This window comes from Leiobunum rupestre, chromosome 6 (genome assembly GCF_980474605.1).
Source record: "Leiobunum rupestre chromosome 6, qqLeiRupe1.1.hap1, whole genome shotgun sequence".
NCBI classification, from domain to species: Eukaryota; Metazoa; Arthropoda; class Arachnida; order Opiliones; family Sclerosomatidae; genus Leiobunum; species Leiobunum rupestre.
The window spans coordinates 37,475,877-37,501,660 of record NC_143389.1 but is presented as its reverse complement, the minus strand read 5'-3'; the positions used below and the strand labels follow the sequence as shown (position 1 = coordinate 37,501,660).

General features: G+C 38.9%; 1 protein-coding gene across 3 annotated transcripts; it reads left to right on the top strand.

Annotated features, from left to right (window-relative positions):
* The first annotated feature begins 165 nt into the window (after positions 1 to 165).
* LOC149940809 (uncharacterized) lies at positions 166 to 12,554 on the top strand. 3 transcript variants are annotated; one of them, XM_090178358.1, is made up of 8 exons: positions 166 to 222; positions 1,573 to 1,646; positions 2,246 to 2,315; positions 10,977 to 11,141; positions 11,207 to 11,390; positions 11,461 to 11,681; positions 11,738 to 12,024; positions 12,094 to 12,554. In XM_090178358.1, exons 1-8 carry the CDS (start codon positions 196 to 198, stop codon positions 12,464 to 12,466), a joined length of 1,401 nt encoding a protein of 466 aa, XP_090034484.1. In that variant the 5' UTR covers positions 166 to 195; the 3' UTR covers positions 12,467 to 12,554. The 3 variants fall into 3 exon arrangements, with proteins under 3 accessions (XP_090034484.1, XP_090034486.1, XP_090034485.1); XM_090178360.1 differs by lacking the exons at positions 166 to 222; positions 1,573 to 1,646; positions 2,246 to 2,315 and adding exons at positions 10,696 to 10,806; positions 10,891 to 10,928; XM_090178359.1 differs by lacking the exons at positions 166 to 222; positions 1,573 to 1,646; positions 2,246 to 2,315 and adding an exon at positions 10,696 to 10,928.
* Positions 12,555 to 25,784: the final 13,230 nt, after the last annotated feature.

The following is a 25,784-nucleotide window of genomic DNA, read 5'->3' as shown; positions in this document are numbered from 1 at the left end:
CGGAGCTTACAGGCTGTGCTAAAGGCGGTATTATTGAACGGCGTATTAATATTAATATATTTTAATGGTTTGCGGCATCGCCAATTGTCACGCGATCAAATCGCCAAGTCTGAATATAAATTAAATGCACACTCGTAGAGAGACAGTAAATAGGCGAAACTTAAAGGACGGCAGCCGTGTAGAAATCATTCAGATATGATTTTCAACTATGGACTGTACGCGGTGAGTACAGCTAACCAGATATCACTTTAATATGTTTAGAAATTGTTCGTTTTCAACGCTATTTTCAATTAAAATAATTAAAAATTCAGTTCAAAATTCGTATAAACGTTGTCGTATGTCTGTTATTAGCTCTTTTTAATTGGTATCGTTGATGTTAAAAAACGTTTTTACACTGTTGTTCTAAAAATATCTGTGATTTCTCACATTATTTCAGTGATTTTTATATATTTCTAACAATAGTTCGGTGACTTTCATTGATTTATCACAGTATTTTTGGGATTTTCATTGATTTATCACAGTATTTTTGGAATTTTCATTGATGTCTCAGAATTTTTCAACTGCGATTTAATAATAATAATAATATTTAGCTAGGCTAATACCCTAGGCACCACCACAGGCCCAAGTCAGCTTGCGACTTTTAATGCCTTATTTACCGGTGGCCGGGTTACAATGCCACTCGATCTAGACGACAGCTCCCTACACTAACTATTACCGTTAACCTCTTAGTTCAATTTCAGTGATTACACATGATTTTCTTAGTTCAATTTCAGTGATTACACATGATTTTCTTAGTTCAATTTCAGTGATTACACATGATTTTCTTAGTTCAATTTCAGTGTGTACCCAAGATTTACACACTTGATTACTTAAGTGACTACTCATCGGACACCGTAAAGAATTTCGCCGTGCTACTCTGTTGCATTGAACATTGTAGTTAACCAGAGTTGTTGTTTTGGTTTTTGAAATCAGAAAAATGTATTTCATTGCTTTTGTATTTTTATTTGATTGATTTTCAAAAATTGCTTATCTCTTTGTTTAGATTATTTGACTGATACTTTCCTGTAATAGATAAAGTTAACTAAAATTTAATTATTGCTTATGAATATTTATAGTAAATCGGTTTACTCAGAAGAAACATTTTCGTAAATTCGTTGACGCATAAAATATCATTTAAAGCAGTGATCGTAAAAAAAAATCAAACAGCACTGTAATAAGCCCATCCCAGGATTGGGGTTCGACTGACTCGTACTAAAGTATGCAGAAGCGTACCAACCCGAAACAGGGAAAGGCCACTTGAACCGACCTCCAAAAACGGTTTGACAACCTTTTTTAGAAACACACCCTCGTTACGCCACTGAAAATATTGTCAAATATTACATTAATTAGTACGTAGAACGTGCACTAGGTGTAAACCTGATCCAAAGGAGCCTAAGTTGACTAATCTTAAACTCTAAAGGCAATATGTATAGTTTTCTCACCGATCAACAGTCAACTTGGGCTTAAATTTACCACCTGTCTGCCTTTTTTTCCTGTGCCAGTTAAATGGTAAGATGTTCATGTTTCTTGTAGGGTACGCAAGAGATGCCATTTGGGAAACTGTGCATTGAAATTGCCGACTACTTTCAGAATAGTATAAATTTATCGTGAGTGTATTCATATTATAAAAACTATCGCCACATTTTTGCCCTGAAGAGCACTATTTTTAACAACTACGAAAAAAATATAATTATTTCAAATCGTGACGACATAATTTTCAGATTTTTAACCTAACCTTTATGGAAGGAGATTTGTCGCTGAACATCTACCAATTTTAGAATAACTAAACCTAAACACATGGCGTGATAAAAGAAACATTATTTTTATCAGTGCGCTGGCTTTTATTTTTCAATCAATAACTAGATCATTTTATATGACATATGGAAAAATTATCGACCGGAATTATTAAGTTCACACATAACTTCCAGGTAACGATGGCGAGAAATCTCCTTCGCCAGCTAATTTTTGGTAAGATCAAGGCCTAATGAAAAGCAAAAGACTTCCAAAAGAAAAAATAACGCTTACTTCGGCAAAATAAAAGAAAATTGACAATTATAAACAATCGCTTCTTTTCTAAATATATTTATTTTGTAAATTTCGTTTTCGCTAGTATTTATCGCATCAGCGTAACTTAGTACAAGATATGATATACAAAACACTTGAAAGTCCGTAGTAGCCGAATCTAATTTCTCTACTTTAAAAATAGGTACACTATTGTTGAATTGAGCCCGGATGAAACGGATAATTTCTACAGGCCGAATGACATCATTAAAGAGGTACATCTCGAGAGACTCACTGTGACACTTTATTTTTTTTTAAAGTATTTAATTTTAAAATAAATTATAGTATTACTATTTCTATGATATGGTCATACCAAAAGTGACATAATTAATTACCAAAAGTGTGTCAATCGGACCTTTTTCTTAATGAATATTACGAGCGAAATACAAGTTGGGAGGGGAGAAGGGAAAGAAGTTAAAACCAACAAATAACGCCTCGTAGTGAGGAACGGAGGAACTAAGTAGCACTGGTCAAAATTAGTGCACTTTTTGATTTTTCGTCGTTCTGTGGAGATGCTAACGCCATCTACATACGATATAATACCATAGACTAAAAAAAGATCCAGAAAGGCGTCCATAAATAGTCTTTTATGTGGTCGATCTCTAGTCGAGCATTCATTAAACCTTTAGCATACGAAAGTACAGGTATTGTCACACTTTTGGTAATTATGTCACTTTTGGTCATACTCATACATATCCACTAACGTAAACCATTATTTTCTTTAGAACCTTCATTAGCACATCTGCATTCTTTATTATTCCCCTAGGCCTTACTTGAAGTTTCAAACTCAAAGGTAGCCATATGCGGAAAGCGTTTGCGCTCCTTCGTAGCAGGTTATTTTTAAGACCCCTTCGCATTTTCTTAATTCAAATCGGTTGTACAAGCCCATTTCATCGGTGTTTTATTTTTTGTTTAAAGATTGTATTTCGAGCGAGTAGAAATATGTTTCCCATTATAGCTTGAAATATCTCACGTGTGGACTTGGTTGGGCGCGACCAAGAAATTCAGCCCATTCTCTCTCTTTATACCCCTCGATCGTCAGTAGCACGCGTGTCAATTCCTTTTGTGTGAAAGCGCCAAAGACCATTGAATAGTGCCTATGGGATAAAGCAAGGTCACCACGTGGGAACAGGTGGTAAATACCTGGTTTACTTACCGTTTTCCAACGTTTGTCTTTTTGGCTTGGCTACGGATAGCTTCAGCGCGAAAATTAAATTTAGGAAGGGCACGATTTAAGGGGGGGGGGGGGCAACCGATGCCTCCAACTGAGAGGGGAATTTCTAGGTAAAATTTTCTAACGAATACCGAATGTAGTGCAAAATTATACAACAAAAATCTAAATTCTGACAACGAAAGAGCAGTTTTCACACATTCATCAGGGAACTTCTATAACGGGAGATTTTATGATGAAAGGGGGAAGGTATATTACGCGAGACCGGTGCGAATACAACATGTTTATAACAAACATTTTGCCCGTCTATGCCTGTCGATACCCGAAATGTTATCGGTATTCTGGAATTGCTAGCCGAGTCTGAACCACCATTTGAAATAGCATGCAAACAAAGGTAGTGGTCAAGTCAATTACCTTTCATCTACTTTTTGTGAAGAGCTGATCAGCTCTATGGGTGATAAAGTCCTCAATGAAATAATATCAACAATTAAAAAAATCAAAGTACAATTCGGTGTCAGTGGACTCCGAGCTCGATGAATCTCATATCGATCAACTGACTATAGTTGTTCGATATATTGAAGAATCGATGCCGAAGGAAAGATTTCTGACCTTTTTACCAAACTCCGGCCATACTGGTGAAACCACAGCAAATGCTTTTCTAAAATTTTTAGAAGACCATCAAATTGACATTCTCGATTACCGCGGCCAATCGTACGATAATGCTGCAAATATGAGTGGCAAATACAAAGGGATGTAAGCTCTGATTTTGAAATACAAAATCGTTTATCGGCGTTAGTACCATGTTGTGGTCATTCTCTTAATTTAGTTGATCTTTGATTTCGTTCAGAATTTATATACATTTTTCACAGCAAGTACAGAACGATACCGAATTCTAACTGAAAAATTATCGTAGAAAAAAAACGGACAGTTTTACGTGTTGAAAAAGCTTAGCTGAAGCTCCGAAAGCCATTGTCTTTTGATAAGGAGCAAAAAGGCGTCGTGAGAAACGAAGCAACGAAAGATGAGTGATCTCGAAACCGCTCTATTTGCCATCTTTTGGAACGACATTTTGGAAAGATTTAATGCTACAAACAAGATGTTACAAGACCCGGAAATGATTCTTGAATCTGCAATGCGTGCATTGTAATCATTAAAATTATTTGTGGAATCCAAAAGAGACGAGTTCGATAAATACGAAGAAGCAGCTAAAGGAATATCAAATACTGAGCAGTACGTACAATCACGCACGAAAACAAGAAATGTGGGGTTGAATTCGTTCGATTGTATGAAAGCGTAAAACGCTAACCTATCACCAAAAAAAAGTGTCAGTTTTTATCCCAGTGATTGATCAGCTATGTGTTTCTCCTACTTAAAGATTGCAAGCATACGATGCAAATTTGCATGCTGCAGCAGAAGAATTGGTAAAACTTTACAAAGACGATTTAGAACCTAGTCTTAGTAATGAATTGGTTCAATTTGTATCGTTGATAGATTTATACAAAAAGGACTATCAAAAAGACCAATCTATGGAGTTGTTCTACTATCAAATTCTTGAAAATCAAAATTTCTGAGCTACATTCTCAAACATTGAAATTACACTGAGAATGTACTTGTTTTTAATGGTGTTGAAATGCACTGGAGAACGCTCATTTTTAAAAATGAAAATTATAAAAACTAGACTACGAACTATGATGAGACAAAACCGCCTATCTTAGCATTGAAAGTGATTTACTCAGGGAGCTGGATTTCACTGAAATCATCAATGATTTTTTATCGAAAAAAGTTCGCAAGGTTCCATTTGTTAACGCTATAATTTGATTTGTTCTGCAATAAATTATTTAAACACTTGAAAAAAATTGTTTAACTTGTTTGAAAGATTATTAGGGGCTTCCACTCCTTTGTGGCCCCAGGGCCTCCGCACCTTTTAATCCGGCCCTGTATTTAGGGCAACGCAAGTCATAATGCAGTTGAGAATCGTAGATAAAAACAGTAGCTGCGCAAACACCAATCCCCCTTTCATATCCGTCTATCTCTAATCCAGCCGTTCTCTTGCTCTCAGCCCCCACCCCCACCCAACGTTTCCGTTCCCCCACCAGAAGCGCATGCGCAGATGCTGTTTTTATCTATAAGATATGGTACTTTCATACTGTCGTGAACAGCGAAATAAAAGACGCGAACTTTTCAGACATAAAAACCGGTAAACCTTTTTCCTCTTATTTCAAAACAGAACTGGCCGTTAATTTATTTTTACACGCGCAAAAAATAACACCTTTTTTAACAGCAACCAAAAACTCACTTTCACGCGCGCGTGCGCTATATAAACATTTGAAAACGAATATAGGTACCTGTACTATACAAAATTACGATGTGTACAACCGAACATTCCGCCCGCCTTGAAATAACGAATTTCAAATGAGATAGTAAAAGTCCGAAAAGTTACATTTGCATACATAAATAACCCTTAGTAAACAGTTTGAATACAATTAAAATCAGTCTAGTGGTAACTGGCATAATTTAACTACGGGTCTTTTCAGTGATTTGTCAGAGGTTCTGACAGTTACGACGCGAACTTGATTGTCTTGTCCTGGATGAAGTTCAGTGATTCTTGCCATTCTCCACTTGGTTGGAGGTAAATCTTCATCCTTGAGCAAGACCAAGTCGCCGACTCGTAGATTCGGTTTTGGTGTAGTCCACTTTGGACGTTGTAGAAGGCGAGAGAGGAATTCATTTCGCCAACGGTTCCAAAAGTGCTGCAGTACTTGTTGGCCCAATTGCCAACGTGACAGGCGGTTGACGTTTTCAGAAGTGAGATCGGGTTCGGGTATTGCGGTGAGTGCATCTCCGATTAGGAAATGTCCAGGTGTCAACGCATTGAAGTCGTTTGGATCCGAGCTTAACGCCGTTAAAGGACGTGAATTTAAGCAAGCTTCGATTTGGCAAAGAAGCGTTTGCATTTCTTCAAAGTTTAGAACCATGGTGCCAAGAACTCGTTTCAGATGATACTTGACATCACGAAGACCGACGATCCAATAACGTTTCTGTAAGACAGAAGTTAGTAGTTGAGCACCTCCGTGAAAATGTTTCTCGTGCTCGTGTTGTATTAGAAGTTCTGTTAATTTGCTCTGTCTCGGTAACAGTGCCGGATGCCTTTGTTCGTATGGTAAGTTGGAGTGGCAAAGTCTGCCACCAACTCTAAGAATCCCATCTTGATCGATGTACGGACGCATCGAAAGGATTTTACTTTTCCGTGGTAATTCTTTGTTTTGTTTAAGGCAAGCTATCTCTTCGTTAAAACTGTTGCTTTGGACGACCCGAATCCAATGGGATAGCGCCTTTTCGTTCTCTTCCTTCGATAAAGGTCCAGTAATCCTCAATTCTGTCGCATTTCGCGAATTGAAGACAAAACGTAGAATGTAGGCGGTGATATGAATGAGTTTTTTAAGCGCTGAAAATTTGGAAAGGAGCGTGAAATCCATTTGATGATGTGTTACTAACGAAATAATTCGTCTTTCCTCGGATAAACATTCATTTGGCTCTGAGAGTTCATGTAGTTCTTGCGTTGTTGCGGCGAAAATAAGGCACTGCGGTCCATGCCACCAGAGACCATGATTTCCCAGTTCGCTAGCGGATATTCCTCGAGAAGCGCAATCTGCAGGGTTGCTGTCTCCTGAAATGTGATGCCATTGCGCTCTCGGTAGTTTCTCGTGGATTTCTGACACTCGATTGGCAACGAACGTTTTCCAACGTTGCGGTGGAGCTTTCAACCAAGCTAGGACGATTGTTGAGTCCGACCAGCAATGAACATCAGCTATATCCAATCTCAATGACTCCCTGATCAGTTGAATCAGAGAAGCCAAAAGTAATGCACCAGATAATTCCAGTCTCGGAAGTGTGATTTGTTTGAGCGGAGCGACTCTTGTTTTCGCAGCGATCAGTTGTATTTTGATTTGTCCGTTGTTATTCACCGTCTTCAGGTATACGGCAGCTGCGTACGCTTTCTCCGATGCGTCACAAAATCCATGCAGGCTAATGTCTGTAGCATTAGCTTGCGAAATGTGCCGTTGGACCGTAATGTTTTCAATTTCTGGTAAATCGGTTCGAAACGACCTCCATTTAGCTTGAAGTGGTTGGGGAAGTTGCTCATCCCAATTCAATTTTAGCTGCCACATTTCCTGTAACATCAGTTTCGCTCGAACGGTTACTGGTGCCAACAGTCCCAGAGGATCGAATATCCTTGCTGTATCCGAAAGAATCGTACGTTTAGTGATTGAACTTCTTGACGCTGGAGAAGTAACCATAAACGAGAAATTATCAGCCGAAGGAGTCCAATATAGGCCGAGAGTCTTGACTGATTCGTCGTTCTCGATGCATAGTGGCTTTTGTAAATCCTTCATGTTGGCTGGTAGTGTATCCAATAATGCAGCTTCATTCGACGCCCATTTCCTTATTTCAAATCCTGCTTGAGATGTAGCTTGAATGATTTCTGACTGAAGTCTTAAAACGTTCTCAATCGTTTCGTCGCCTGTCATTAGATCGTCCATGTAGAAGTCATTTTGTAAAGCCGAAGATGCCAACGGAAGTGTCTCTTTCACGTCATGGCCGAGTTGCTTCAAGACTTTAGTTGCTAGGTATGGCGCTGATGCGGTTCCATATGTAACCGTTAGCAAACGGTATTCGAGCAAGGGTTCGTGTGAGTTGTTTCGCCAAACAATTCTTTGAAGATCGGAGTCGTCTGGATGTACTCTAATTTGACGAAACATTTTGGCAAGGTCTGCTTTCATTACAATGCGATGTTGACGAAAGCGAATAAGGAGGTTGACCAAATCATCTTGAAGTTCTGGCCCCACTAGCAGATGATCGTTTAGGGAAACTCCAGTTGTAGATTTGGCAGAGGCGTCGAACACCACACGAACTCTCGTGGTGGTACTGTCTTCTTTGAATACCGCATGATGAGGCACGTAGTAAGATGGATTGGTTTCGATTTTTATTTCATTCGAGGGAATGAGTTCCATATGTCCAAGGGCAATGTATTCCCCCATGAACTTGCGGTACTCCTCATAGAGATTCGGGTTAACACGTAGACGTCGTTCTAAGTGAGAGAATCGACGGATTGCCATTTGTTTAGAATCTCCAAGTTTTGGTGCATCGTTTATCTTTGGTAATCGTACAGTGAATCTTCCTGTAGAGTCACGTGTATGTGATTCTTCAAAGTTCTTTTCACATTGAATTTCTGTTGGAGATAGTATTCTTCGAGGCTGGATGTCTTCTAGCTCCCAAAGATGTTTCAAATCTGCTTCCAATGTACAATGGTGGACCTTTATTTTCGAACTTCTTCCGGACATCAGCAATGGACCGGAAACTGCCCATCCGAAAAGAGTATTAAAGGCACCTGGAAGACCTTCTTTCCCCTTGCAAATGCCATCTTGTAAGAGCTCTAGATACACGTCAGCACCTAGTAAAATATCCACTTGTCCAGGGCTATGAAAAGTTGGATCAGCAAGTGTTAAGCCTTTCAAGTGTAGACAATTTCCAGGATCGAACGGACTGTTAGGTAAATAATCCGTGACCTTTTTCAGGACGATTGCCTCGACGATGACCTCCGACGTGTTAATGATATTTGACTGAATATTCACCATGACACTGCCTTGAGAGGTGTTCATTCCGGTTGCTCCAATTCCGTCAACTGAGACGTTGAAACGTGTTCGCTTCAATCTTAGTTTCCTCGTGAATTGTTCCGTGATGAAACTGGCTTGAGAACCCGAGTCCAGAAGCGCTCGGGCTGGATAAAGTTGCTCGTCAAGTCCCTTGACTTGGACCATTGCGGTTGCCAAGATAACTTGGGTTGATCCAATTATTTCACGAGATGGGCATGAAACTACACCGGAGGTTGCCTTCGTCTTCGTTAATTCCTTCTCTTGATGTAGAAGTGTGTTATGTCGTGCGTTGCATTTCCTACAATGACCAGATTTGCAGTCATTGCTTTGATGACCGGTTCGTAAGCAATTGAAACACATGGTACTCCTCTTGACCATGTTCCAACGCTCGTCCGAAGATGCATTCAGAAAATTGGTACATTTGTATACAGAGTGTGTTTCGTTGCAAAAGTGACACGTCTCGCTCAGAGCACCATGATGAGCCTTTGTACTCGGTCTCTGATGTAATGGAGGCTTCGACTTGATTGCAGTAGTTGTAGGCGGAGCTGCTGCTAAGGCTCTGGCCCGTTGTTCAAGAAATGTAACGAGATCCTCGAAAGCTGGTCTTTCGGTCCCCCTCAGGGAAAGTTCCCATTGTCGGCGAGATTCTGAATCCAGTTTTTCCTTTACAAGATGAAGTAGTATGGAGTCCCAATGTTGTACTGGTTCTTTGAGAACCTTGAGCGCCCTTATGCATTCGGCGGTGGTATCGATGAGCGTTCGTAAAGCGGATGAAGATTCTTGGATGACATTAGTTTGACTGAAGAGACGTTTTACGTGTGCATCGATGATTTCCCGGGTATTGTTGAACCGATTGTTTAAGATATCCCAAGCTTCCAGATAATTAGCGTCAGTTACCGGAATAGATTGAACTAGGAGCGCTGCTTCGTTTCGTAATGATGACTTCAAATACTGAAACTTCTGAGCTCCGGTGAGCGATTCGTTGTTGTGTACGGTGGCCGTGAAGAGATCATGAAATGGAAGCCAATCGACGTAACCACCGCTGAATGATGGAAGTTCCAGCTTAGGTAAACGTACATCACTAGCTGGTCTGACTTGTCTCACTGGAATGTTTGCTGCTCTTTCATTTGATTCAGTGACGAGTAGGATTGTCAGATCTTCGAGTCGAGCGACTAGAGGGTTGTATTCATCTTCGTGATCCGCGAAGTCGTCGTCGTCGGGATCGATATTTGCAACTACGGCATCGTGAACCTCATCCAAGTCTTTCGATAGTTTTTCCACCTTGTCTACATACAGCTTCAAGGCGACGTCAGATAGATTCGTTGCTGTTTGACCCACCGCATTTTCAATCCTGGTGATCTGTCCCTTGATAGCTGCTCTTCTTCTCACCAGAACATCCATGATGACTTATGTTGATTCGTTTACGATCGGGATATGATCGATGGTTTAAACGGTTTCCAACGGAGAATCCACGCTAATTTTCACTGTCTCTCACGGAAAGATAGCCGATTCGATGATTAGTTGAGGAACATAATCAAGTTGACGAATGTATCCGGCTCGACGGACCAAAAAATGTCGTGAACAGCGAAATAAAAGACGCGAACTTTTCCGACATAAAAACCGGTAAACCTTTTTCCTCTTATTTCAAAACAGAACTGGCCGTTAATTTATTTTTACACGCGCAAAAAAACACCTTTTTTAACAGCAACCAAAAACTCACTTTCACGCGCGCGTGCGCTATATAAACATTTGAAAACGAATATAGGTACCTGTACTATACAAAATTACGATGTGTACAACCGAACACATACCCTCTGCATCACGACTTCCGTTGACCTTTAATTAGTAATCATACCGTAGACTACCCTATGAGCATTAAAGGTAATATCCATAGACACTTTGAGACCAGTATATCCCCCCCCCCCTCTTCGGTAATGAGAATCCTTCTATATTTGCTGGCGCTAGGGAAACCTACCACACATTTTGAGCTTACTTTCTACAACGTAAGACATAAAGGAAAACCATTTTAAACAGACACTTTTAATTACAAGGATGTGGACATAGTCTGCATGCCCTGCTCCACCAACGGTGGTTTCTATTACAATTACTATACTTTCTCGACACCAATCTTAACCAGCGATGCTATCATCATGTCCGGAGTTCCGTCTAAGCAAATAGAAACGTCCTTCAATGGCTTGTTCATATTTTCGGACGCTGTGAGCTACTCAATTGACAACGTCGTTAAACACAAAGTGGTCGCTCATTCTATTTACAATTTCAGGTTACGGTGGGTCTGATCATGGCCATCGTGCTTGTTTCGACCATCGGATCCTTGATCAAAAACCAACAACTGCTGGAAACAAATGAGGGTGACCGATTCGTACGAGGGAAACGGCCAAAGAAATTTTTTCTAGAAGACGTAGTACACCACTTGTGGAGTCTTTCCCTCAATCTATTTCGCGTCGGTAGGTGTTCATCTTCAAAAATATCTTTATAGGCTGCTGGAATAAACTTGTCGATTTTCATTTCTTCGAGATATCCGTAAAATCCCAAACAGGTTTTCGTATAGAATCCTGATGTACGCCTGGTTACTGGTGGCTCTCGTCATCAACATCCAGCAGGGTAGCAATTTCACCACCAACCTATCTCTTCCGGTTTACTTGCGCATTCGACAATTCTCGGACATCAAGCATTACCCGAACATCATTGTCAAGGTGCCTAAGAACACCTTTGAATCCAAATTCCTTTCCAACGAGGTAATTAAGTCAATAGTACTGCCTCCTACAATCAAATAATTATAAAAATCTTATAGGCGGAAAATGACCCGGGGGCTCGTAAGATTCAACAAAAGGTGGTTGAAAACGACCATTTTTACGCCTTCAGTGACTTATTATTTTACGATGACTTTCGAGCTAACATCAGTCAACAAAAGATAGCAATTGTTACCAACACGGTGCTGCTAAAGATACTGGCTTCGCAATGTATGGAAACCATCGAGGAATACCGTTACTACTTATCTCCGAGTCTCAAGCAAATCCTACAGAGTTTCATCATTAGTAGAAACCTAAGCGCTCAAATCACGGAAACCATAAATCGCAAGTAAGCTTTTTGTTTTATCTGGCTGGTGATTATACGGTTGTAATATAAATCATTTTTCGTGATATCTAGTATGGCCTACATGTATCAGAGTAAAAGCTTCGAGAGAATGTTGCAAAAATGTGAATCATACCTTTGGGTGCATACGTGGCAGATTCCACCATCGGACAACAATCAATACGTGTCCATCGAGGACAGTTATTTCCCATTGATTATCTACGTGGCGGGCCACGTACTAGCGTTATTTTCCCTCGTGTACGAACTGTCATCGACGCCCAAACTAGGACCGAAGAAAATTCAGGCTTTAGTGAAATATCCCAGAAAGGAAATGAAAGAGCCAATCGGGATGATATTAAGAAATACAAAGACGTCAGAGGAAAAGTCATTTTACCCCAATCCGCAAAAAGGTATTAATTTTCTAGGGAAAGTTGTATCTTTTTATTGAGTTTCACCAATGAAACTCTCTACCACCCACGTTATTAAGAAAGTTTTCAATCTAACGAAAACATTGATAATGTGGTAGGTATGACATCAGCGATATGTCAAAATTTATCTTCATAGTGTATTAACGATGTAATAAATTGTTTTGCTTATGAGAATGGTGGAATTCTGGATTTAGTCAAAATTTATTTAAAATTAAATGTTTTTATTTTAATTCCCAAGTATTTTTTTCTTGAATCTCACGTTTGACTGGCTGTAGCTTGGGCTTTACCCTTAACAGGAAATTGGCGTATATCTGGCCAGTTGTGCTGGTCCCCCGTTCGACTTCGGGTTTCCTTGCGTTTCTTCATGCTTTCCTTAGTTTCACAATTCGCCCCTTGTTTTTAATTTTCCCCTGATAGAAGATTACCAAGCCTTTCGTTTTCTAATATGGTGATTGTATTGTTAGCTCTCTTGCAAATATGTAGTGTACGAGGACTTACCCTTTTCTTGTGAACTGGCGGTGTAAAGGATCTGTTTCCGATGGGTTTTTTCCATGACGTAGTGGATAGAGTCAGAGGGTTTTGGTAACCGAGATCTCTTCGAAATGAGGAGCGAATAGAAATGTTTAGAGAACCAGATAGTTCGGGAAGGAAATATCATCTCCAAAAACGATTGTCTGGAGTCCGGACCATAGAGTAACCCACTAACATAGAGTGGAAAGCCCTATGGAAGCGCATTAAACATCAATCCGAACGGGCCAACTTGTTTTCGAGGCGTGAATAAATATAGTCCGAAGAGCGATGTTGTTGTTTTTACATTTTTTAGAGTATAAACTAATTTTTTTAACCAGATATTGTACATTACTTTTAGGCCAACTTGTTTATTTCGCGCCTCGAAAACAAGACGTTGCGTACGAAAAGTGTTAACAAGTTTCGCTGATAGCCTTCCACTCTATGTGAGTGGTTTACTCAGTGGTCCGGACCAAGTCCGACGTAATTTGGTTATGCGAAAAGTGAGCGACGCTGGAAGAAATGCGAAAACTTTCGCGAGTGTCGCCTACAACTTCACTTCACCAGCGGTTTTCTTTGGCTCCTTTCGTCATCGCTGCCCGATCAACTCCGAGCTTATAGCCCTGGCTTCATTCCGACAGCGTTAATCAGACATCAGAATGATGATCGTCGAACCCAAACTGGAGAATGTTCGCCGAAACAAATAAGTTGTCAATGTTTCAATACTAACTTGATCAAGAACTTCTCTCCTTTAGTCTTAACAGAACTAACTAAATTCATTGTCGGGTTCAAAGTTTCGGGTGTCACTAGTTTTAAGTTAGCTTTTAATTGCCATACGTGTTCTTTGTTTAAATATCTATAATTTGTAAATAGAGGTTCGGAATAGAAATAATAATAGGTTTAGTTTTTGTTCCGTGAAGTTATACTCTTAATGTTTAAACTAATAAAATATTGCATTGGTAATGTTCGTAACCCTTTCTCTTTACTTCTTAAATCATACCCCTAGTCACCATATTTTTGTAGAAATTAAAAATTTATAATTATCACAGGCCCAATTGTGAAAGCCTGGTGAAACCCGGAGATTATTCTGTTTATGGCGTAGTTTTATTTGTGGTCCCTACATCGCTACAACATGATTTCTTCCCACTGGCCCCCAAAATATGGAAATAGGGCCAATGGTTGCGACTTCGTGTATCTAATCGCCTCAACAGCCACGCTTATAAAGACTATGAACGATGATGATTGCACTTAAGCGTAGCTTTGTAGGTCACATAAGCGTCTAGGTCCCTAAACACATAATGTTTTCGGTTGAAAATTCTTGTTTAGGTCAAGTTGGTAATGTTTATATATATCGCCCTTCCCTTGATGTCCTTATGGCGTGCTTATATTGCTTAATGGTTAAGCCAGCCCTGCTACGAGGACATTATACCGTCATCGATTTGCTTGACTCTTTATCGGCTATTAGTTTCTCTGAGCGTCTCTAAAGGTCTTCATCCGGCCCGAGCTCGTAGAAACGTGGAAATTTTATAGTTTTCCATGAACCCGTTTATAATTTCCAGTCTTCATAATTTCGATATCTTCCATACTTTTTATTTAATTTACCATTCTTGTTCTGCAATTCACCGTAGACAACTTTTTTAGGGATATATATCACAAATCTGTCTTTCTGTTTTTATCTTCCGCCAACTGGACAGCTTTCGTCAAGTGGCGTTTTCAAGAAACGGGGAATCTGTGAAGGTTTAAAAAGAATTTTGTCATTTGATTCCTCTCTTTCAAACGCCACTTTTGGTGCTCTTTAAGCCAGAGTGTAAGATGAGATATTTTTATCTAAACTTTGTAAGGCAAGGTGCTAATGCTATATACAATACCCTGCCTCCCGTAAATAACAACAAGCTGTAACACTTAAAACTCTCTTTTGAATGACTGACGTTAGCCAGCGGAGTGCCTAGGCTTCCACAGGGCCTGAAGACGTTTTATCAAGCTAAATATGAAAACTGACACTCGTAAGTCTATAATTTTCTGAACTTAACAAGTAGGGGCCGGAAACTGGGTTTCGGCTCAGGCTAGCGGCGATGATCCCAGCATCGCTGGAGCTCTGGCGGAGTTGGTTTGCAACTTTGCGGCGGTGGGTCTCCGTATGAGGCGCTGTGACCCTTGCTTCCGCCTTTTGGGCCTTAAGGGGTTGGAGTATGCCATAACTGGTGGCTTTACCGGGGAGTCTTGGCCCGGCTCTTGTAACCCATAAGGGCGGTGGTGCACTGGGAGATGTTAGCTGTAAGCCTTTTTCCTTACCTTTAACAACTGCTCCTAGTCAAAAGGACGACACCGCAAGACACAATAGCCTACAGGGAAGGATTGTTACTTGGAAACTCGTATAACGTACACGATTGGAGTTAATGAGTTGAAGTCTAGGGGTATGCTTAAACTACTCATAGGGATAAAAGGACGGTCTGCCACATTGCAATTAGAATGGTTACCTTTAATTATTAAATACAAATTAGATTTAACTCTACCAAAAGCTCTGCACCAAAGGCTCTGCAGAGACCAATTGATACATGACATACATTTTATAAACCAACACAGAAACAATTCCGAGAGAATGGACAACAGTTAAGTCTTATTTACGAAAATAAACAATACGTCATACCATCGTTGTTTCGGCTCGGCACCCAGTTTGCGGTTGTGGAACGGTGACCGCTAGTTTTATGGCGCACAGACACACACGCGCACACCGGGGTTTCTGCTGCTCGAACGGGACTTACGCCTTCCTAACTCAAACCTCCAGGTTAGCTCGATTCATCACGACTTAAAGCCTAAACAGCGGGGCAGTTGCCCTTTAGCTTAGGGGTGCTTCCGACTTCGCGTCAGTGGCCAAAGTTACCCAAAGGTTGGGTCTGCCCCAGGAGTAGCGGAGAGGGTGACCCTTTTTTGGTTCGAGTCCCCAGAGCGGTTCTCAAGTTCGTTCTTCCAAAATCTGCCAAAATCTTTGGTTTTGATGGTCTTGGGTTCCCGCGCTTTTGGGCTCTGCCCAATCACTAGTTCTTTTCCTGAACGGTCATCACTGAGGACATCCAATCGTCGAGCGTGGGAGCGAAAGTCTTTAAATTCAAACCCCCGAAAATAGTTGTTAGTTGAAGGGACGCTCGTTTAACATGAAGGGGCTACCACCGAGCCAAACACAATAACAGTGAAACTTTTACTTTTCGCACTTAGGCGTTAAAAGTTTCCATATGAGTCACTTTATGACCCCAAAGCGAGGAAAGCTCGCTTTCTATTCATTTCGTTAATATCGTATCAATACAAACTCTCAGAACTCAAGTCATAAAAACGTCACACAGAAATAACAAAAATATAAAATAACATGACATATTGGCAGTCCTTGTTTCTTATTTCGGAGAAATCCCAAATGGGGAGATGAGGGTTAAAAGATAGTGCGGCATTACAAAGACAAGGGGGCACTCCTTTACTCCAAACGCATCGTTATATGGAACGAGAAAACCTACTGGGGGCACAGCAGCCACTATGGACCCCATGTCAACAAAGAAAGGGAAGCTCGGCTAAGAACAGCTGGTTCACGCGATTCCACCCAACCCAAGACGACCCGCGCCAAGGGGTAGAGAGAGAACGCCCGAGGAGAAGTTACAAAAACTTAAAGAACGATACAATTAAACTGAAACTAGAAAGCCCAAGAATGCTAAACTTAACAGGCTAACGTAAGCCTAAAATATGGTCGTTATATCGCTCTGATCAAATGGTCCTATCTCCAACTCCAACTTTGGTCAGGTATGTGCTGGAAACTGGGCTTCGGCTCAGGCTAGTGGAGAGGGTCCAGGCAAACTGGTCACCTCGGAGGACTGTGTAGCCTGCTGTGGGGCGGCGGGTCTACGTATGAGGCGCAGTGGACCTGGTTCCCGCCTCCCGGCCTTTTGGGGCACCACCGGGTGTACGGTGCCAGCTGTGCCGGGTTACGTGGGCCGCTGTGTCGTTCCCCTTTAGGAGCTCTTTCTGAAGGGTATGGCTATCTATATACGTAGGTAGGGTGTCGGCTGGAGTTGCTATAGCATCCACTCTCTATCTTACAGCTGTGCGCGAAGTGGAAGCTGGTCCCCCCCTTGCTCCGCCTTTGGTCGGGATGAGTGACTTGCGTCGAGGGTGAGACCATCAGTAGTAGGGTACTACTACCCATGCTGGATTTGTCACCTGTCCGGGCTTGTGGACGTTGGCGTAGGGCATTCTGATGAGACCACCGATGTAGTAGGCTTTTGATTCGCTTGAAGCACCGGTATATAAATTTCTGACCACACATGCTTCCGCCTTTTGTGCTCACATCGGGATAATCCGAGCCTACTGTGCGGGGAAAATGTGTGCCCTTTATCAACTCGTATGGGAAGGACCGTTTGCCAACAAATCCTAAAAACTCTTATCTTGTTCCGTGTCTAGTGATCGAGATAAAGTGAGTTCCAACGAGTCCGATACTTGACTAAATGCTCTTCCATCGCCGTCCTTGGGGACTCATTTCGTATTGCAGTTGGCCTTCGTTAAGGCACCTGCATGTGGTACGCCAGTCAGTTCCTTTGGTACTCATGAGTCATGCCCTAAGCTGTAAGAAGAGCTCGGGTCGTCTTTAATGATGTTTTAGAACGAGCTCTTTTCTTTGGCCGGTGGTTTTTCCACCTTTACAACTTGTTCAATGGAAAAAAGCAGCCATTTTGGACTTCAAGTCATCAACGCTTTGTGGCATATAATTAAATACTTGCCACTATCAAAACAATTTTTCCTACAGCATTTTACTAAGAATCCACATTTGGAAGCTCTTAGTCTATAAGCCAATGAAAGAAAAAAACATTTTAAAACTCATCTAAAAAAGTTTAGACATTGCGGCGCTGACAGTATACTAACAAGGAGACATCCCGAAGTGTAACCCACCGATTTTGTTCAAACTCGGGGGTCATTCCATGACAAAACGCCTGCCACAGAACACCCGACCCCTTTCGATTTTGCCCAAATTTTGTATACAGGGTTTTTTGGGCCTAGGAAAACGATTTTGACAGTTTCATAACGATCGGTTCAGCCGTTTACGAGATACAGCATACGCGTTTTTTCAAAAGTACGCCTTGACCCCCTAAATGTTTTCTACTATATCTTAAGACATAATTATCGCAAAATCACATGTAATACCTCATTTTAAAGACAATGCGCACCCTAATATGAATATTTAATCAGAGTTGTCATTTGACGTAAATGTCATTAAAATCTGGGCCTTTAAATAATTTGACCTTTGACCTTGCCCAGACACCTCAGTCGTAGGTCAACGATTTTAGCATTTTTAAAATTCCCACTATCGAATACATAATAATCACTCAAAATCTCAAAGTAATATTTGTAGTTTTCGAGATATTAATTTTTGAAATTTACCCCTCAAATTAATGAAAATGCTATTTTATACACAAAACTAGTTGACCTACTAAATAAATTAAAAATATTATTATTTTGGTAATTTTGAGTTTAGAATATCAAATACACTAATTCTTAAATTAAGTTGAGTTATTTACATATTATTTTTAGTTTTGCATGTTATCTGTAGACAGAAGACATCACTAAATTGCTTGTCCTTAGTATAGTCTGGCGTTCAATATTATTGTAGCGTATCTTACTGCACCCTAAAATGGAAATGTGCTAGATATCTCAAGAAAACCCAATATTGCTCTTAGTCATATCGATTACGTTTTTAATAACGTAAAAATGTTTTAATATCTTTTTAATATATAATAGTTATAATTGAGTAGTTAAATATATTAACAGCGATAATTGAGTAGCGAAATAGAATTTATTTAACTGTATATTCTCGAACAAAGCCCTGAAATGGATCGAAATTGTTCGTTTTGGAGAGACAGTAGTAAATGTCATTTGCAAACACTTTCGAAAACAGTTGGTATCAACAACCATCTGTCCGAGGATGACAAATTAGTTCTTAGCAGCCGAACAGCTATACCTATGTCCAAAATAAGAAACATATGTCGTCACCATGAAGAACTTTTTATGAAAAGGTATTCAACGAGTCAAAAGAAGTGTATGAATCCTTTTGGGACTCACGACGCTGAAAGAAAGAGTGGACTAAAAACTATTTCATTGGATTTGTTCAAAAAATTAAAGTTACGAGGAATTGAAGTTATCGCTGGAAATAAGTTGCGCATCCAGTGTTTTATGTCTGCTGGAAAAAAAGTAAAGGATGAACTCCAAATACAGTTGGACGTTTCAGAAGTTCACACTGCACAAGAATCACAAGAAAGCGATTCTTTTTCATTTAGTCAACCTTGTTCATCGGGAGATGCGACGCAAGACGACAAAGCTATAGCTTTAGACTTTAGTGGCAGTTAACGAAACTCTAATAAACTTGGGAGAATCTCCTGTTAAAAGAAGTAAGAAATATATTCAATTTGAAAGAATTTATATATGTATACATATATAAATACATATATTTTTTAACTTTTGTACAGAAGGTTTGTCATCTCGCCAAAAAACAATTCTAAGCAGGACTAAGTTAAACGCTGTGAACAATTCATTGAAACGCAAATTAGAAGAGTCAATGGAAATTTCTCTTGATGAAACAGACGATAATATGGTTATGGACGATGTTTTTAGAAAGCTCGAAGAACATCGATTATATGAGAATATTTTGAACGAACTGAGAGAGAAATTCAATAACTCCAAGACATCATACGGCGAAAAGCTTCAGATCCTGACCTTGTCACCATTTGGAATACAACGCACAATGGAGGAATTTGGAGCACCAGAATACATGGTCAAACGAAGCAGGAATCTTAAATCTAGTCAAGGAATTCTTTCGCTACCAGAGAAACAATCGAAGGGATTAATATTGACCGAAGACGTTAAATCAAAGGTCGTTGAATTTTACGAAAATGACGATAACAGTCGTATGACACCTGGACAAAAGGAGTTTGTGTCAGTTAGAAACCACGAGACAGGTCAAAAAGAACATCATCAAAAGAGGCTTGTACTGCTGAACCTGAGAGAGCTCTATAACAAATTCAAGGAAGAGCATGATTTGACGTTAGGATTTTCGTCATTTTGTTATCTACGACCACCTTGGTGTGTATTAGCAGGTTCGTCAGGTACACATTCAGTGTGTGTCTGCACCTATCACCAAAATGTCAAGCTAATGATATCAGCTCTACCGTCTCCTTGTCCTTTAAAATGTGATATCGATTTCATGGCGCTCACCGTGTGTGACACTCAAAACAGGAATTGTATGATGAGGGTGTGCAAGGACTGTCCTGGGAAAAATGGTCTACTTGAAAATGAATATTTAACGAACCTTTTAGAAGATTTTAAAAATATAAAGTTCATGCAATGGGTGACAACTGACAGCACAAAGCTCATGACCTTGAGCGAGAGTGTTGAAAACTTTTTCGACTCTTTGGCCATTAAACTACTTGAACTAACTTAAAAACCTCAAAAAAACTCTAAAACCTGGTGACGTAATTGTTCTCAGTGATTTTGCGGAGAACTATTCCTTCGTAATTCAAGACGAAGCACAAGGGTTCCATTGGGACAATTCTCAAGCGACAGTGCATCCCTTCGTAATCTACTTCAGGGTAGTCGAAAACGGAGAACTTAACCACTTAAATTTTTGTATTATCAGTGATACCAGAACACATACAACCAATACTGTTCACAGTTTTTTAACTTATCTAATTCCAAATATAAAAACACATGTTCCTAATGTTAGAAAGCTAATTTATTTTACGGATGGATGTGCTGGACAGTATAAAAACAAATACAACTTTTCTAATCTCTGTTGCCACAAACAAGATTTTGGTTTGGACGCTGAATGGCATTTTTTTGCCACATCTCATGGCAAGGGACTTTGTGACGGAATTGGCGGAACAGTGAAGCGTAAAACAGCAAGAGTCAGTCTTCAGCGACCAGTGACTGGACAGATTTTGACTCCAACAGATATGTTTAATTTCTGCCTATCAAACTTCGAAAATATCAAGTTCATCTATGTTAAAAACGAAGAAATTGAGCGACAAAAGGAACTTTTAAAAGAAAGGTTTTCTAAAGCCATAACAGTAAAAGGAACTCGAGGGTTTCATAAATTCGTTCCGAAATCGTTAAATGAAATCATGGTTTCTCCGTTATCTAATGACGATTCGCTAACCACAGTTAAGGTTTCGACTTTAGAATTGTCAGATACTCGAAATCAAGAGGCTGAAAACTTTAAAGTGGTAAATTTGGTAGCCAGCGTCTACAAAGGCCAACTTTACGTTGGATTAATTGAGGAAGTATCAGAAGAGTTTGGAGACTTCTTTGTAAACTTTTTGCGTCCCCCTGGTATTTCGGACAAATACACATGGCCCAGAAGGATCGATAGCAGTTGGGTGCAATTGAAATTCTTGTAGGTTTACCAAATTCGAAAGGCTATCAAATCAAAGAACACGATAAAAATAAAATTACCAAAGCCTTTTCCATGTATAAAGAAGTTTAAGCTGTTTTGTGTAAATAAAAAATTAATTGGTGTGTAAACTATAAAAATAAATGGTTTTGGTATTTCATTTTGTGTGTGGTGGAGTAAATTTCAAAAATTAATATCTCGAAAACTACAAATATTACTTTGAGATTTTGAGTGATTATTATGTATTCGATAGTGGGAATTTTAAAAATGCTAAAATCGTTGACCTACGACTGAGGTGTCTGGGCAAGGTCAAAGGTCAAATTATTTAAAGGCCCAGATTTTAATGACATTTACGTCAAATGACAACTCTGATTAAATATTCATATTAGGGTGCGCATTGTCTTTAAAATGAGGTATTACATGTGATTTTGCGATAATTATGTCATAAGATATACTAGAAAACATTTAGGGGGTCAAGGCGAACTTTTGAAAAAACGCGTATGCTGTATCTCGTAAACGGCTGAACCGATCGTTATGAAACTGTCAAAATCGTTTTCCTAGGCCCAAAAAACCTTGTATACAAAATTTTGGCGAAATCGAAAGGGGTCGGGTGTTAAAATTAAAAAAAACTAGGTCGTTTTGTCATGGAATGACCCTCGGGGGATTGGCAGACGTTCATGTATGATGAAAAATCCTAAAGGGAATTTATTCAATGGGCAACCGTTTTGCCATGGCAACGAAAAATGTTTTTGACAACAAAAAATGGAAATTTTCCCATTGAAAATAACATGGGATTCTGACCGATTCCTAGGGCCCCCCTGTGAAAAATTTAAACAAATTTCGAAAATGCCAAAAAAAGAAAAAGTAAATAAAAATTGACAGTAAAAACATCAATTTGAGGTCAAAATCCCATGTTATTTTCAATGGGAAAATTTAATATTTTGTGTTGTCAAAAACATTTTTCGTTGCCATGGCAAAACGGTTGCCCATTGAATAAATTCCCTTTAGGATTTTTCATGATTCATGAACGTCTACCAATCCCCCGAGTTTGAACAAAATCGTGGGTTACACTTCGGGATGCCTCCTTATAAGAAGATTTCTATACATCAACTTATAGAAAATGATTTCCTAAACACCTTGGCCGTTGGAATGTTAGGTCTAGAACCCCAAAATCATTAAAAGTTACTGATCATAAATCTTTTCCGTGTTCAAAGATGAAACTTTGATCGCTACTGATTTAGAACCTCATTTCCGTTTATTTATCGATGAAGTAAACTATAGCCACAAATTCTTAGGCAGAAACGCGTTAAGAGGCGGCCGCAACGCTTTTATTTTACATAAAATTTGTCAAATAAGAAAACGTTTTGGTTAATATTAATATTTGAGACAAACATATTTCAATCAATTTAATTTTACACGGGGTCTCGGAAATTTCTCTATTTTATCAATGTTAGAACATATAAAAACATTTTCAATAGGTACGTTATAGAGCATATTCGAAAAGGTTATTTAAATAAAATATTTATCATTGTGGTTTCAAATAAAGATTGGTTTTAGAAGGCAATAGCTTTTTTTTGGGAGAATTGTCCATAAAAGCCGGAAATGTAATAACAAGGAGACGACCCGAGGTGATTCTCACTTATTGTGTTGAAACTCGGAGTTATAGTAGACCTTCACGAAACTTGAAAATTTTCTTTACCTGATTTATCATAGGAAAATCATAGATAATAAATAATAATAAATCATTTTTGAAATTCCAAAATTTTGTTTTTACAAAAAAAATTACTCAAATAAACAAAATTATGAATTATTTGACGAATTCGGTCATTTTGGGTAAATTTTTGGCGACTAACATTTTGTAAAAACGAATATATTAAGGAAAATTGCGATAAATGTGATAGGCCTACATTCTAATAAAGAAAGATAAATATTTCAGGGAAACAATATTTGGAAATTTTTGTATAATTAAATGGAGGGAAATTTAAGGAAATGCAATTAAATTTGGGTAAATGCGAATTGAATTGGGTAAATGCGAACAAAATTTGGGTAAATGATAAAAAATTGGGTAAGTGAGAATAACTTGGGTAAATGAGAATAAACTGGGTAAATGCGAATAAGTTTGGTAATTATTTTGTAAAATTTGGGTAATTGCGAATAAATATGAGAAAATTGAGGTAAATTTGTGTAAATGGGAGTAAATTTGGGTAATAGCAGGGAAATTTCGGTAAAAGTGAATAAATTAGGGTGAGTGCGAAAATGGGGGCATAAAATTAGTTATGAAGTAGTGAGCGTATTTAAGGGTCCTTAATATTTAAAACCCCTGAACAAATAATTTTGTCAAAATACGTTTCTACCACATTTTCCCAACCCTCAAAGACCATTAAAAACCCTTTTAGAAGTAAAATCCTGGATACGCCCTTTATCAAGGGTTTCTAAAAATACCATATAGATATTGCGATTCAATTTGTGAAAATCTTTCATGTGTTGCAATCTTACAAAGTCACCACCCTAAGGAAAATTCGCCATCTTAGAAAATGGCGTTAAAAATTAACTAAAACGTCAATAAATCACGAAGTTATCAAAATATATTTACAAAAATGCCCGTGTCTTAGCCAATTTATTCGCACTGACCGAAATTTCCTGCTTTTACGCAAGTTCATTCGCATGTACACATATTTACCTACATAAGGGCGTATCCAGGATTTTACTTCTGGAAGGATTTTAATGGTTTCTGGGGGTTGGCGTAGAAACGTACTTTGACAAAATTATTTTGTTCAGAGGTTTCAACTATTAAGGACCCTTAGATACGCTCACTACTTCGTAACCAATTTTCTGCCTCATTTTTAAAACTATGATCAAGTATTCCTGGTTTTCTTCGCACTCACCCTAATTTATTCGCATTTACCGAAATTTCCCTGCTTTTACCCAAATTTAGTACAATTTACCTAAATTTTCCCAAATTCGTTCGCAATTACCCAAATTTCCCCATATTTAACAAACTTATTTGCATTAACCCAATTTATTCGTATTTACCCAATTTATTCTCCTCTACCTAATTTTGTCCACAATTACCTAAATTTAACTGCATTTCCTTATATTTCCCGACATTTACCCATTTTGTTTGCATTTACCCGATTTTTAATCAGCTAGGCTAATGCGTAGCAGGGTTGTGGCAAGCCCTTCATGCCACGCGAGCCAACAGCTCCCTACACTAACTATTACCGTTAACCTCAACAAGTTTTACCTACATTTTCACAATTTCATTTCAATAGGCGGTTAAATAAAACATGAATGAAACATCTTAAAGGAAATCGCCAAGAAGTAATATATCAGAGAGCCAGGACCTGCAAGTTACTGCTTGTGGAAATAATTGACACTTTTCACCTGTAAATTGTAAACAGAACTTCGTGCTTTTGCTAAGCCTTAATACGTAAAAAATAGCTACCTGGTTAACACTAAACACTTGTAGCATATGGTACAGGTGAAAAGTTTCCATTATTTCAACAAGCACTGTATAAACAGTAACTTGCAGGTCCTGGCTCTCTGAAATATTACTTCCTGGCGATTTTCTTGAAGATGTTTTATTGAAGCGTCTATAAGCCCAATTTTTAAATTATACCAAAATTTCCAAATACTTTTTACCTTACATTATTAGCGTATCACATTTATCGAAATTTACAAGAAACGGACATGCGGTGCTGTGTTGGTATTCACTCCATTAAGAGATAAATTTGAATTTTTCAAACTACATTGGGATAAATTAATTTGAAATTAAAAAAACGATTTGGAGATATGGGAACAAGTCAAACTGTTGTAATGGAAACTTTTTGCCGGTACGGTAACGGCATGTTCTAATTAACTAATTAATTAGTCCATGGTAACGGTATGCAAGCAGTATTTCCTTTTACCCAGGTAGATTTTTTGACATATTGAGACTTAGCAAAACAACCATGTTCTGTTTACAGTTTTCAATTAAATAGATTCACCAACACAGTGATAACAAGGAGCTGAAATGTATAACCAAGAATGTATTTATTTATACTCAGGGAGAATGAATATGTCGAGACTATCGACGGACACGTTGAGCCCCTAGCCCCGTCACGCTAAGGGGGGGGGGGGGAAGGAGGCGGTCTTATCTTTTGCGTCCTAGCAGCAGCGTTAATCGCGTCGAAAAACGTAATTTTTAAGAACCAATGAGATTGCAGTATTATTTGATTTTTATTAAAGCGGAGGAGCATACCGGGGGCCCAACAGGTGGAATTGGAGAAACGCTAAAAATAATCTCGACATATTCATTCTCCCTGAGTATAAATAAATACATTCTTGGTATAACTTTCTATTTATGCAAATTTCATAAAGAGGCTAATGATAACATTAGACTTTTGCTTATACTATATTATTAAGTTTTAGTACGA